General features: G+C 50.6%; 1 protein-coding gene across 2 annotated transcripts in view; it reads left to right on the top strand.

Moving 5' to 3' along the window:
- LOXHD1 (lipoxygenase homology PLAT domains 1) overlaps positions 1-13,976 on the top strand; it is a 149,374-nt gene that overhangs the window by 72,408 nt on the left and 62,990 nt on the right. For both annotated transcript variants that reach the window (XM_073897971.1, XM_025886803.2), the window contains exons 15-20: positions 1,964-2,040; positions 2,918-3,114; positions 5,525-5,717; positions 9,763-9,923; positions 12,289-12,748; positions 13,244-13,398. In XM_073897971.1, coding sequence (XP_073754072.1) covers positions 1,964-2,040; positions 2,918-3,114; positions 5,525-5,717; positions 9,763-9,923; positions 12,289-12,748; positions 13,244-13,398 — 1,243 coding nt within the window. The remainder of the gene's footprint in view (positions 1-1,963; positions 2,041-2,917; positions 3,115-5,524; positions 5,718-9,762; positions 9,924-12,288; positions 12,749-13,243; positions 13,399-13,976) is intronic.

The following is a 13,976-nucleotide window of genomic DNA, read 5'->3' on the forward strand; positions in this document are numbered from 1 at the left end:
TATTTGGAAATATCTATTAATACCCTTCAGTTGGAAGTTAAAATGACAAGCCACGGTGTCCCTTTACTGCTGGGGCGGGCCTGGGGATGGGTGAGTGGTGGAGAGTGGCAGGAGGGCGCGGGGGTTTCCCCATGGCCGCAGGCCTGCTGGCTTCCACCCTTCCCATCCCTGTGAGTGACTTCTCGGCAGTCTCTGTCTGGGGATGCCGGGTGACCTCCACGGGACGGGGGCGGGGCTCCTAAAGGGTTTGTTGGAGGGACTTGAGGCAGTAGTCCCTGCTCTCAACTATCTTTCCTTTCCCCTTCATTGTCAGTGCCAAGAATTCTGCAATTGCATCTTCATGTCTTGGAATCCCAGATGATTTAGGTGTTGAGACTCACAGCACTAAAGCCCATGAGCAGTGTAATCACTTAGCTGCCGACTAACATTTTGTGCAAGCTAATCGCCAGCAGGCAGCAATATCCTGTGGGAATAGGAGATCACGTGCTTGGGGAGGGAGGGCGAGAGAGAAGGGATGCGGATCCTACCCTTGGGTGGGGTATACTGGCAGAGGGACTGTGGTTTAAGGAGGCCTGAGCTCCATGTCGGGGGCTGGAGAGAAGGCGATGCCTTGGTTTCCTTTGATGGGTTCTGTGGCCAGGAGGCACCTCCCTGCCAGGAGTATAATCGGGCTGGGTTGCCAAGCCGAGCTCCAATGCAGAAGCAGATTGGGAGACGCTGGTCCAGAGGTGAGCACCTTGGCTTCCCCAGGGTGCTGGAGAACATTGAGGGTGTCTCTTCTACTGCCGTGACCTGCATCACAGACCCTCGGGAGTACTGGGGCCTGGGCATCTCTGCTTGCACGGCCGTCTGATGTCTCTGGCTGCATCCCCATGCTCGGTGGGGATGGAGTTTTCGGGTGAGCCAGTCCGATGTGTTGCCCCCAGGTGGATGGCCCGCAGAGAGCTGGGGCCATGGCCCACTCTGAGGAATAGACGAGTCACGGCCATCAAACCCAGCCCTGTAGGGTCCAGACCCAGCTTCTCCTTGTTGGCAAATCTCGTTCCTCCTTGAGGACTCAGTAAGCCCCTTCCCACAAACTGTTCTCATTTCTCTAAATTCCTGTTGCACTTACTTTGGGCCAACAGTCATCCTTGTCCTGGACTTCAGTGCCCTGGCAAGTCTCTCCTATCTTCTTTTTCTTTTAATTAAGAGAGACAGCGCGTGCATGAGGGTGGGGAGGGGCAAAGGGGGAGGGAGAGAGAATCTCAAACAGACTCCGTGCTGAGCGTGGAGCTCATTGCGAGCCTCCATCTCCCAACCCTGAGATCATGACCTGAGCGGAAATCAAGAGTTGGCTGCTTAGCGGACTGAGCCGCCCAGGCGCCCCTAGTCTATCCTCTCTTCTTAACTAGACCGTACGTTCTCTAGGGGCTGAGCAGTGTCTTACTGATGTCAGTGTATCTTTTCTGCCTTCTCCCCCTCCCCAGAGCCCTCAGCACAGCGCCGTGCACACATTAGGCTCTCCCAAAAAGAGGTGGTTGTTTTTGCTGATAACAGTGACTCCGGCGTTCTTGGCTTTCAAGATGAACTCTTTACCGTGATTGCCAAGGGTCCTATATCCTGTGATCCTTCTCATTTCCCCGAAAGCTAGCTACCCTTTCCCTCACGGCCTTCCATCCCCAGTGGCCTTCATTCAGCTCCTGGAGGCTCTGCTCCATCCCAGCATATGCTGTTCCCTCAGGAAGGCACCTCTCTCTTCTCCCAGCCAACTCCTTGTCACCCTTCCAGCCTCAGCCCGTATCACCTCCTCAGGGCGGCCCTCCCTCCCCAGTCTGGGCGGTGACCCTTTGTTCTCAGCTCCTGTACAGTCTTTTCCTCTGCTGAACGTACAGTTCTGACCTCCCTGGTTACTCTGCGGGAGCAGCATGATGGGTGGCCGTCGGCCACTCCAAGAGCTAACAGCCCCTTGTCTGCCTCCCAGGTGGCTGGACAAGGATAAGGAAGACGGTCAACTGGTCCGAGAGTTGCTGCCCAGTGACAGCAATGCAGCACTGAAGAGTGAGTCGTCCTGATGGCCGGGTGGCGGGTGTGCCCCTGGTGAGAGAGGCACCCTCCCCTTGCTGCACGGAAGCCAGCCCTTGGAACGAGCATGAGCTCTTTATTTCATTCCCCCCGGGGCAGCAATGGGGAGGATGGAGAGGAAGAGGCTCTGAGGGAGGATCTGGAGTTTTCTCCGCTGTCTGGGCTTGTGTGCACAGTCTCATCGTGGCGTTGACTGTCAATACGAGCAACAGAGGCAGTAACACTAGCCAAACAGACATTTTTATCCTCCCTTAGGCACAGACGGCGCAGACCTTTCTGGGTGTTAAAATGGAGCACCATCGGCATGGTGCCCTATTTCATGATGGGGCTTTAAGTCCACATTAGACTTTCACTCCTGGCTGGCTCCTCCCGAACTGTTGACACCTTGAGCCAAACATGTTCCCTTCTAAGGCTGTGATCCCTCGCTTGTAAAGCCGAGATCAGAATACTTAGAAACAACACTGCGCATAAAACGCTTTAAACACTGTCTGCCAGGCTCGATGCTCCTCTGCCTCCATTTCCTCATCCATCAGATGAGAAACTGGACAAGGTGGTTGCCTTAGGTCCTTCAAGTCTCTTGCACTCAGGGTTCTTTGAATGCTTTCCTGTTCTCGGCGTGCTCACACCTCGTGGGCAGGCCAAGCAGAGATTAGCATCCCAGTGTTGTCAATGAGAGGAGCCGACAGAGATGAAGGGAGCCCTGCCCCATCACAGGGCTACTTAGAGCAAGGGCTCAGCTGCTGACCCCTAGCCCAGTGTCCCACCCTGGCTGCAGACCACCCTCCTGCTCCAGCCCTTCCCACACGCCCTGCGCTAACCCCTTCCTCCCTCTCTCCCACCTTGGACTGCCTAGACTTCCGCTACCACATCAGCTTGAAGACAGGTGATGTCTCTGGGGCCAGCACAGACTCCAGGGTCTACATCAAGCTCTACGGGGATAAATCTGACACCATCAAGCAAGTTCTCCTGGTCTCCGACAACAATCTGCAAGACTATTTTGAGCGTGCCCGGGTGGATGAGTTCACCCTCGAGACCCTGAATATTGGTACTGTAAGTCTCCTTCCCAAGACCACGAAACACGGTCTCACTCACCCCGCATATATCCATATGTGGGTGCACACACCCACTCACATGCACATGCACTTACACATCACACCCACACCCACATGCACACACATCACACACGTATATGCCCTCACATGCACACAGGTGAACCCATTTTGAAGGGAAAAAATGCCCACTTGGGGATAGGTGAGGTATGTTGTTTTCCAGCTATGACCCAGAGCAGCAGAAGATAAGTCAACAGTGGGTAAGCTTCCACAGTCCCTTTAGGGATGGCATGTCTATTTTTGGTGTCTGTAGTCCCAACATTTCCTTTACCTACGTAGCCAAGACCAGTGTAGCTGGGTCCCAGACACTGAAGAAGGGGACACTGGAATGCAGGGAAGAAAAGTGGGGCTGAAAATACTTCCCATTTCCAAACCCGAGTGTGCATCTGAGTTCTTCTCAGGAGACTTGTTTCAGTGTGCACCCCGAGCAACACTGGAGAGATTCTGCCTTTGAAGATGGCACCTGACAGTCTCCCTCTGTCAAGGCCCCAGGTGGCCCTGCTGCTAGCAGTCTGAGCTCTTCATCTGGAAAAGCACAGATCTGACACCCTGGACCACAGTATGGGAAACTTTTCTAGAAATTTCTGAGCTGGGTTCCTGTTACCACCTGCCCTTCTCACGGTGTGGCTAGCAGGAACCGGGATGCTGACAAGCCCTCCGTCTACAACCTTACTTTCCTGCACTTCCTTTCCCCTCTCTCTGAGCCTCACCCTATTTCAGGTACTCCATGAAAGTGCTCTTGGGGAAAGATCTCATGTCAGTCCTTTTTATCCCTCGATGGTAATGAGCTTAAATCAAGGTTTTCCTTCATTAAAATATATTTACATTTTCCACTGAATTAATAACCATAGAGTGAAATGCTGATCCCTTTACTGAGGATTTCTGGCAACAGCCAGCAGATAGACGAGACATCTCAGGGGGACGGGAATGGTGTTTGAGGCCCTTCCTCGTATTTCTGAACCCCCCCAGCAAGCAGTGTGGCTGCGAGGTTGGGAGGGTCAGCCTGGCAGCTGTTGCGTCATTCATTCATAACAACGGGGGATGCTAAGGGGATTGTTGGTAGCATTAACTATGTTCTAACACCCCCCTGCCCACAGTAAGTGCGCAGCCAACACTAGCTGCTGTTGACTGAACTGTTGCTCCAGGGAGGTGCAGGTGTTCTGGAATTGAAAGAACTTAAGGAGTTCTGTCCTTAAGGAGCTTCCCGTTGGGTCAGGTAGAAGACACTCGTCCCGTCTTTACTCATCCAGCTGGTCCCGTCACTGTCCCAGCACCACAGACAGTGAAGCCCTCCTGTGACCCTTGGCACCCACCCGAAAGGCTGTCGGGCTTTGTAAACAAAGCTGGTTTCCTTCCTCCAATTCCAGGGGACCCAGGCTACAGGCATTCAGTTATGATGGTGGTTTTCGTTATCAGCTCAAAGAGGCACTTCGTACTCGTAAGAGCAAAAACAGGGCTTGGAGGGACAGTTCTCTAGAACTAGCCTTCTGACCCCAGACTCATGGCTAGCATTTCCTCTCCAAACCATCACAGAGAGAATCTGGGGGAGGCTTGGCGGGGATCTCAAAGGCTATTTGATAATTCCACCTAATGTTAGAATTGCCCTGCAAACAGCGTTTCAAAAAAGCACTAAAGCGGTTTTAACACTGAAGAACCAACTACTCATAAGGATGGTAACACGATGATCTACGCAGTCATCTATGTTAAATGTAAAGATGTTAAAATGTAAAATAGCAAAGCAAGCGGACTGTTGAGTGTTACTGGAAAGAGATGGATGATCCTCGGGGCCCAGAGTGAGAGGAGGGGTTGAGCATAGAACCACAGAGAGGCTGTCCTGAGAGGTTGTCTACCTATCCTGTCACCTCTAGAGAGGTATGTCAAAGAAGAAATGCAGAAAATATGTTCAATAGTGTATTGTTTTAAAACCAAACAAAGCCAAATCAATAACATGGCTAATCGGAAGCAAATGGTTAATGTTTTGAATGTTTGCTTTCTTGTATGGCCACTACCCAAGTACATGCTGGCGCTTTCAAAGTTCATGCCACACCCACTTGCCCCCGCTTGCCTCTCACAACTTCCCCGAGAGGTGAGCTGCTCTTAAGAGGAGGGAACGGAGGCTCCAGGCAGGAAAAGTGGTCCCCTAGTCCCCCAGCGGGCTGGTGGTAGACAAGACTGAGACCCAGCCTCCTCCTGCTGAGCCCCTCTCTTCTGCGGAACTGAAGGTCTGGGTTGAGGACAGCAATTTGTACCAGTGTTGTTTGAGGGGGAGGGTGCAGAGTGGGTAGGGATGGAGGTATAGAGGTTTCTACACACCAGCTCTTCGCTCACTCGCACCCTGGGTTTCCCTCCAGATCAGTCGGCTGGTGATTGGGCATGACAGCACGGGCATGCACACCAGCTGGTTCCTCGGCAGCGTCCAGATCCGCGTGCCCCGCCAAGGCAAGCAGTACACCTTCCCCGCCAACCGCTGGCTGGACAAGAACCAGGCCGATGGGCGCCTGGAGGTGGAGCTCTATCCCAGTGAGGTCGTGGAGATCCAGGAATGTATGGAGGCAGCATTGACCATCAGCGTTGTTTCCCCTATGGGATGGGGCAGTGGGGAAGGAGGAGGGACTATGGGGTGACTTGGATCTTGTTTCTAAGGGGGAGATAATGGGGCTTCGATTGGCTATGGTATCACGGTTCTTGGAGGGGCAGAAGGGCTCATTGTACAGATGGGGAAACTGAGGACTCAATGGATGAAACATTTTTTTTCCTGGAATAAAGGCAGTAAATGACTCTATTAAGAAATGTACATTCTCAGCCCTGTGTATAAGAGTTTGAGACATAGTATGTGTCTTCCCCTGGGAAGACTGGCTGAGGAGATAAAGCTGTTTATTCATACATTTATTTAATAAGTATATATATTGACTGTTTCTCTGAGCCAGCACTGCCCTAGGCACAAAGTAGACCAAATCCTTGCCTTTGTGGAATTTACATTCCACCAGGGGAGGCAAACAATAAATATATAATACATTGCCAAGTAAGAGCGATGAAGAAAATGAAGCGGGATAGAGTGACAGTCATGGCATGGGGGTGGAGGACATTTTCGGACAGGGTGGCGACATCTCTGAATGAAGGTGAAGTTCAAGGTGATCTGGCCACCCTTTGTACATGATGTGAGAGCCGTAGTTATGGTAGGGGTCAGAGAAACAAGAGTTTATCTAGAGGGTCAGGAAGACAGTGGCACCAAAAACTGATACAGAGAATATCATTTCCCTCACCTCTGCATTTCTACATCTACCCTGAATGCTATTGCCCAAGGCTCACTTCCACCAGAAGCTTCCCTGAGAAGGAACCCCAATATGCACTTACCTCTTCCTTGCCCGGAACTCCTTATGTCTTTTCATGTGTGCATTTTCTCTCCCCAACTAATCCTGTAGGTTCCTTGAGGGCTGTGTCACATACACGTACGTGCTTTGTAATGGTACCTGCCAGTATGAAAAATCAATTCTTTCCCTCCTTTTAGAAATTAAAATTTGATTTCTCTCACAGTACTACAGGTACTAGTTAACAAGATATAGATTTTTAAAAAGCAGTAGTTCCCTTCGCCTTACTATCCCCCTTCTTCAGAGGTAACAATTTTTAAATTACTTCCACTTTTCCTCTGAAATTTATCTCTATATTTTTATTAATTTGTTTACCAATTTCTTTATTATTTTATTCATAGACATTAACTCTTAACTTCCTACAATGGAAGAGAAGAGCTTAGCTCTTTTAACACACGTGTATGTGTGTGTGTGTGTGTGTGTGTGTACATACACACTTCCCCTCCTTCCTGCCTTCCATAAAATTAAATCAGTATTCAATTTTTACATTACTATAACTATGTAAATATTATTCACTGCTGAGACCCCTATTGTATGATGATTGCATTTCAATTAGTGTACAACTTTTTGTTTTTTTCTGAAGTTAATAATAGCCTCATTTTTCATTCGTGTAGTTTTCTATATACCCATCTGTATTTCTATTATACCTACCTATCTGTATTAGTGTGCTAGGGCTGCCATAACAAAATACCACGACTAGTGGCTTAAACAATAGAAATTTATTTTCCCACAGGAGTCCATGATCAGAGTGTCAGGAAGTTATGTTTCTTCTGAGGCCTTTCTCTTTGCCTCGCAGATAGCTGCCTTCTTGCTGCAGGTTCATATGGTCTTTCTTTGGGGCATTTGCATGTGTGTGTCCTAATCTCTTCCTCTTATAAAGACAGCAGTCATAATGGATTAGGGCCTCACCCTAATGGCCTCAATTTAACTTAATCTTCTCTTTAAAGGCCCTATCTCCAAATAAGTCACATTCTAAATTACTAGGGGTTAGGCTTCAACAATGAATTTGGAGGGAAAGAGACAGTTCTCCCATAACATCATTTTATCTCCATCCCTCCAAAAGAACTAAAATTCTTTTCCTAAGTCCAAACTCAACAGCAATTCTGTTTCCTCTCTACCTCCTTCTACTCACTCGCCGTCCTAAGACATTCCTTTAGGAACCTCTCAAGGTTCTAGGCTGCCATGAAACTGTCCTTTGAGACTTCCTTTTGGCCATCTTTTTGGAAATTCCTTTCTTTTTTCTCCTGGTTGGATCTCCTGTTTCCTGGACTTCATGTCTTCCTGTTCTTTGGTTTCTTCCTTCTTTTCATTTCTACTGAATAGCTTCCTGAGAAAAGGTGTATGGAAGAGAAATGTCTGCAAATGTCTCACAATTGATCAGGAATGTGGCTCATTACAGAATTCTGATTTAGAACTCATTTTCCCTTAAAGTTTAGAAGGAATTATTCTACCATCTTCTGGCTCCCAGTATTGCAGCTGGGAAGTCTGATGCCATTCTGTTATCTGAACCTTTGGGATTTTTTTCTCTCTAAAAGTTTATAGGATCCTAGTTTCATTTCTGGCATTCTGAAATTCCATGATGTCCTCACTGGCTTTCGTGATTTTAATTTCATCTGTTGTTCTGGAAACTCATGGGCTCCTTCTAGAAGCATTTTTTAATTCTGGGACTTCTTTGGCTATTATTTCTTTGACAATTTCCAACTCTCTATTCTCTGTATTCTTTAGAACTGAACTCTTGGTAAGATGTTGGAATTCTTCTGATTTTCTTACGTTTCTATCATCTGTCATTTTGTTCTTGGGAAATTTCCTCTTTTGTTCTTATGTACTGTCCTTGATTTTATCCTTGCTATGGAATATTTTATTTCAGCTACCCCCTGTTAATTTCTGATAGTTGGTTCTTGCTTTCTGAATGCTAATTTTTATCTGTCCAAGTTTTGTGTAATCCTGGCTGCTTATTGCTCTAGGATCTGAGAGAGGGAATGAGGTTGGGTATTCTCTCCATTCGGAATGTCAGCTTTTACTGAATCCCCTCGTTGTCCATACACTCACCCACCTGCATTCCCAGCTGATCCTGGCATCTCTAGTTCAACTTCTTTAGGCTCTCAACCAGTCCTCTTGCTTTCTGCCCCAAATCTCTCACATTGCTATGGTAATGGAAGGTCCTCCATCTTGTTGAAAATAAGTCTTATCTTGGGGAAAAAAAATCATAATACCTTGTTATGGCATTGCTGGGAGTGCAAGTCTTATAGCAGTCCCTGAAAAACTGTGATCCCTTAGTTCTGGTAGACGTTTTGCTCTTCACTGGGAAATGCCCTCTAGTGGTGCATACCTGTATCACATTTCCACCCTCTAACCGCTTGATAAAGTATTACTTCAAAATACAGACAACTCTATCTGTGTAGATGTATCTGTTGATATCATCTGAAAGATGCATATATTTAAATGAAAATTATTATTTCAGGGGTGCCTGACTGGCTCAGTCGGTAGAGCATATGACTTTTGATCTTGGGGCCCTGAGTTCAAGCCCCATGTTGGGGGTAGAGCCTACTTAAAAATATATATATATATGCGTGCTTGGGTGGCTCAGTCAGTTGAGTGTCCAACTCTTGATTTCAGCTCAGGTCTGATCTCAGGGTCATGAGATTGAGCCCTGCATTGGGCTCCACACTCAGCGGAGTCTGCCTGGGTTTCTCTCTCCCTCTTCCTCTGTCTCTCCCTGCTCTGTGTACACATGCATGCTCTCTCTCTCAAATAAATAAATAAAATTTTTAAGAATATATATATATATTAAAACGGAAAATTGTAATTTCAATCCCTTGTCCTTTACTGAAAATAAGGAAAAGAGACAAACACACAGACTTTGCTTCTTTCTGTTCTGTGGTGTCCGCCCACGGGTAGGCACACAGTAGAGAATGCTAGCTGGTATATTGACTATTCCTCATTCTTGGCTCCAGGAATGTGGTGCAGTGGATGACTGGGCTTTGGAGTCTGATTGGTTGAGCTTGCCATTTCTACCACCTACTCAGTCCCTCTAAGCCTCAATTTGTCAGCCTGCAAAATGGCGGTGATAGTCCTCATCATGTTGCTGATGAGAGGATTAGAGAAGATAATACCTGTGAAGCACCAGACATGGTATGGGGTCAGGAATGTCTGTTTTGTCACTATCCCTGCTGTTGTTAATATTGCTGAATGTCCTGTTTTTCCGCCATGTGCCCACTCAGTGGTCCATTATGAGGTTGAGATTTGGACGGGGGACGTGGGTGGCGCAGGCACCACCGCCCGAGTCTACATACAGATCTATGGTGAGGACGGCAAGACAGAAGTGCTCTTCCTCTCCAGCCGCTCGAAAGTTTTCGATCGTGCATCCAAGGACACATTCCAGGTATGTGGGGGTAAGGCAGTGGGGGTGCCCACAGAGCGCCAGTGGGTGCCCCAAAATGAAGGGATTGGACTAGATCAGTGGTTCTCATCCCTGGCTCCTTCTTAGAATCAGCTGGGGAGCTTTAAGAGAAAAAAAAAGGACTGCCCGGCCCACATCTGGATCAGTTAAGTCAGAACCTCTATGGTGGGGCATGTTTTCTGGGTTAGGCTTCTAGAAGCTCTTCCAGGGAGGCTAACATGCTGCAATTCTGAGTACTGCTGGAGTAGATGGTTCTAATTTGGCAAAGTACGGCAGGAGGCCCCTGATTACTGTTTACTGCAGCCGCTGCCAGCCTCTGGTTATACAGCTCCCCCCGCCTGTGGGCAGGGCCATGCTTCCCACGCGGGATCTGGGGAGGAGTCTCCTGGCTGTGTTCTGAGTGCCCCAGGACTCTGCACTTCCCTTTGAGTAGAGAAGAAGAAGAGATGAGGATGTGAGCATATCGCTGGTAGGAGAGGAGGATGCAAGTGTGATGCCCCTTGGGGGAAATATGAGTGTCTGTATGGGATACTAGTGCGTGTGTATGTGCGCAGATATGTGTATGCCGGAAGCATATTCGTGCTGGGTGTTCTCTGTGTGTTTGTGTGCCACAGACAGCCCTCAGCAAAGAGTCCTACCCCAGGGCCCAGCAGAGAAGGGCCTGGCTGAGCTGGACCAAGGTGTATGGAACATTGAGTGCTGGAGGCGGCCTCACTGAGTCCAACCCCCCATTACACCGCTGAGGAGGTAGAGGCCATAGGATTGCACCTCCCTGAGCCTCAGATTCTTCATCAGTTCAAACCTAGCCTTAGACTACCTCCCTAGCCTGCTTCACAGTCCTTGGGAGGATCAAAACAGCCAATGTCAGAGAAAGTCCATGGGAAATTATGACCAGCTGTGGAGACGTAAGAGAGCAGGGCATCTTCCAGTGCCACCAGGCTGTGTGGCTGGAGGTGGTGTTGGACGCAGTCATGGCTGGGCAGACAGATGTGGGCGGAGGGGAAGGTGAGCAGGCCTGCCTGCAGAGGTTGATGGCAGGATGCTGTGCTTGGAAAATTCTGGAGAGATCTCATGTGCTGAAGAAGGAACTTATCAGGTCCAGAGCCCATCCTCTCAGTAGCTGAGAAGGAAAAAATGCCTCTTTCTCGGGGCTCCTGGGCTCCATTTTGGCTGATGCTGATCATTTTCTCATAAGGGTGGTTTTGGCTACATTGTAGCTTCATGAACAGAGTCAGAAGACCTGAGTTCTCATCTAGGCCCAGACTCCAATTATAGGGCATTGAGCAATGCATGGGGACAGCCCCAGATCTTAGTTTCACTAGGACACATGTGGGAAAATTGGTGGCACCAGACTTTGAAAAGTGTCAGACACCCAGACCATCAGAGTGGGGAACCCTAAGAGTGGCCCAACCAGCAGGCACCCCATGTGAGCCCTCCCCTGAGGTCTGCAGCGGCTGGGCCTCACTGCAGTGTGAGGCTTAGAACATAGTGGCAGACCGAAGGCTTGAGGACCTGATCTTCTGAAGAAAGCTAAATCCATCCACACTGCCCTTTGAGCCAGCCGTATGCCAGACCCCATGGGGGAGAGAAGCAAGAACGAACGGTCCCTATCTTTAGGAATTTCTGTTCCAGTGGGCAGGGAGCAACTCATGTGGACAGGGAGGGCATCCAGGACGGGCCAGGACCATAGCCAAGCTCGGGGCCTGCTCTGTGCTGTCGGGGACGGAAAAGGCCATGTGCTGGGGAGGGGCTCGGGGTTCCTGGGGATGTGGGTGAGATTTTTTTTGTTTTTGAAAAATAACACTTTTTTTTCTTGCTTATTTCAAAAGTTATATGTGATTCATGATAAAAAAAATAACTTTGGAAAGAGAATGCAGAGAAGCACAAACTAAAAAGGAAAGTAGTAATAAAGCTCAGAAAATGGGATGAATAGCTTTTACTTGGAGGTAGAAGAGGGAATCAAGGCATTCTGGGTGAGGGGAATGCATGAAGAAAGCTCCGGAACCAGGAGTAACAGGAATGAGTGTGATGTGCACGTGTGCGTGCGTCCATGTGCGTACGTGGGGTGGGGGAGAAGGGGAAGAGACGGAGAGACAGGGTCATCCTGACCATCGCCTGGGGTTAAAAGGAAATGGGTTTGGGTGGAGGGTGGGGCCTCCAAGAGGTCCTGGAAGGCTGGTGCAGCAACCAGGCTGAATGTGGTCGGAGAAGGGGAGTTGCTGGAAGCCTCTGGTCCGGAGGCCCCTCCCCATCCTGCAGCTCCGCACACAGGCCCGTGCTGGGCTCCGCAGGGGAGGCAGGGAGGATGCCAGGGGCCGCCCCAGCCACTGCCCTGCGCTTTGCACAGCTGGAGGCGGAGGACGTGGGTGAGGTCTTCAAGATCCGGCTGGGGCACACGGGCGAAGGCTTCGGACCCAGCTGGTTCGTGGACACACTGTGGCTGCGACACCTGGTGGTGCGGGAGGCGGACCTCACGCCCGAGGAGGAGGCCCAGAAGAAGAAGGAGAGGGGCAAGCTGCGGCAGCTGCTCAAGAAGGAGCGGCTGAAGGCCAAGCTGCAGAGGAAGAAGAAGAAGAAGAAGGGCAGTGCCCAGGAGGGCGAGGGGGGTGAGGAGGAGGAGTGCTCGTCGGAGGAGTCCTCGTCGGAGGAGTCCTCGTCGGAGGAGGAGGAGGAGGAGCAATTTGGGCCTGGGATGCAGGAGGTGATTGAAGAGTACAAGTTCGAAGCCCACCGCTGGCTCGCCCGGGGCAAGGAGGACAATGAACTGGTCGTGGAGCTGGTGCCGGCAGGCCGGCCGGGTCCTGAGCGTAAGCCTGGGGAGGGGTGCGCCCGGCCGCTGAAGGGGGCTTGGTGCAGTGGGGGGTGTCTAGCTCTCCTGTCACATGGCGGCCCCAGAGCGGGGGGCACCCATCATGGTTCCCAAATAGGTCTCCTGACCTGTGTCTGAACACCCACCACAGCCAGGTCTCTGTGTGGGCCTAGCTCTGCCCCTGTGCTGCAGCTCTCAGGAGGGGTTCGGGACTCCAGGAGGAGCCTGGATATAGTTCACTGTGGCTCCCAGTGGGGCATGAGGTAGGAGGGCTGCTGAAGGCATTTTCCCGTGACTCCCAGCCTCCTCGGGCTTCATGGCAAAGGAGAGTCTTGAGTGGGGAGGAGGGATAGGTTTAGTTCCAGGCTAGTGCAGGTGCAGAGGAATCCGTGGGTCCTTCCCGCTCCCGTGAGCTGGCTGCATCTGAGAGGCTGAGCCTCAGATCCACCCTGAGTGCTGGTATCCTCAACGCTGCATTTTTCTCTGTCCCCAGCCAACACCTATGAGGTCCAGGTGATCACAGGGAACGTGCCCAAGGCTGGCACCGATGCCAACGTCTACCTGACCATTTACGGTGAGGAGTATGGAGACACTGGCGAGCGGCCCCTGAAGAAGTCAGACAAGCCCAACAAGTTTGAGCAGGGACAGGTAGAGTGCGGGCTCTCTGGCCCTTGGGCAGGTGGTGGAGACTGCTGATTCCTGAGGCCACCCCCTGGCCCCCAACAGCACGAAGTCCAGCAGGGTGCTTTGTCCAGTCCACCCACATATCATGGGAGTGGCTCCTCTGTAGGCACCGGCACTTTGTGCTGGGGGCCATAAGAAAGGCCCGGGGAGTGGGGCGTCAAGCACCGTGAAGCCTGCAGGAACTAACCAGAGCTAGTAGAGGTAGCAGAAGCTCAGGTGCTGAGTGGCCAGAGCTGGGGTTCAAGGGGGAAGTACTGATGGCGCTTTGGGGAAAACACGGTAGGAAGGAGAGCTGTACCCTGGGCCATGGCGGGGGACTGTGGTATAGATGTCTAAGGATGACAGTGACAGGTGTTCCTCGGGGATGGGACCGCAGGACAAAGATGTGGGCTGGAAATGTGGAAGGCCAGCTCGAGGACAATGAATCTTCCCGCTGCGCTGTGTTAGTGCTGAGCCAGGGTGGGCACTGCCCCTGGGAAGCTTGGTGAGCCCGATGAAGGGGAGTGGGGCATGAGAACCTTGAAAGAAGGTTGAGAAGCCTG

Source organism: Callorhinus ursinus, unplaced genomic scaffold (assembly GCF_003265705.2).
Source record: "Callorhinus ursinus isolate GAN/ISIS: 27379988/994484 unplaced genomic scaffold, GSC_fseal_2.0 scaffold11, whole genome shotgun sequence".
Classification (NCBI taxonomy): Eukaryota; Metazoa; Chordata; class Mammalia; order Carnivora; family Otariidae; genus Callorhinus; species Callorhinus ursinus.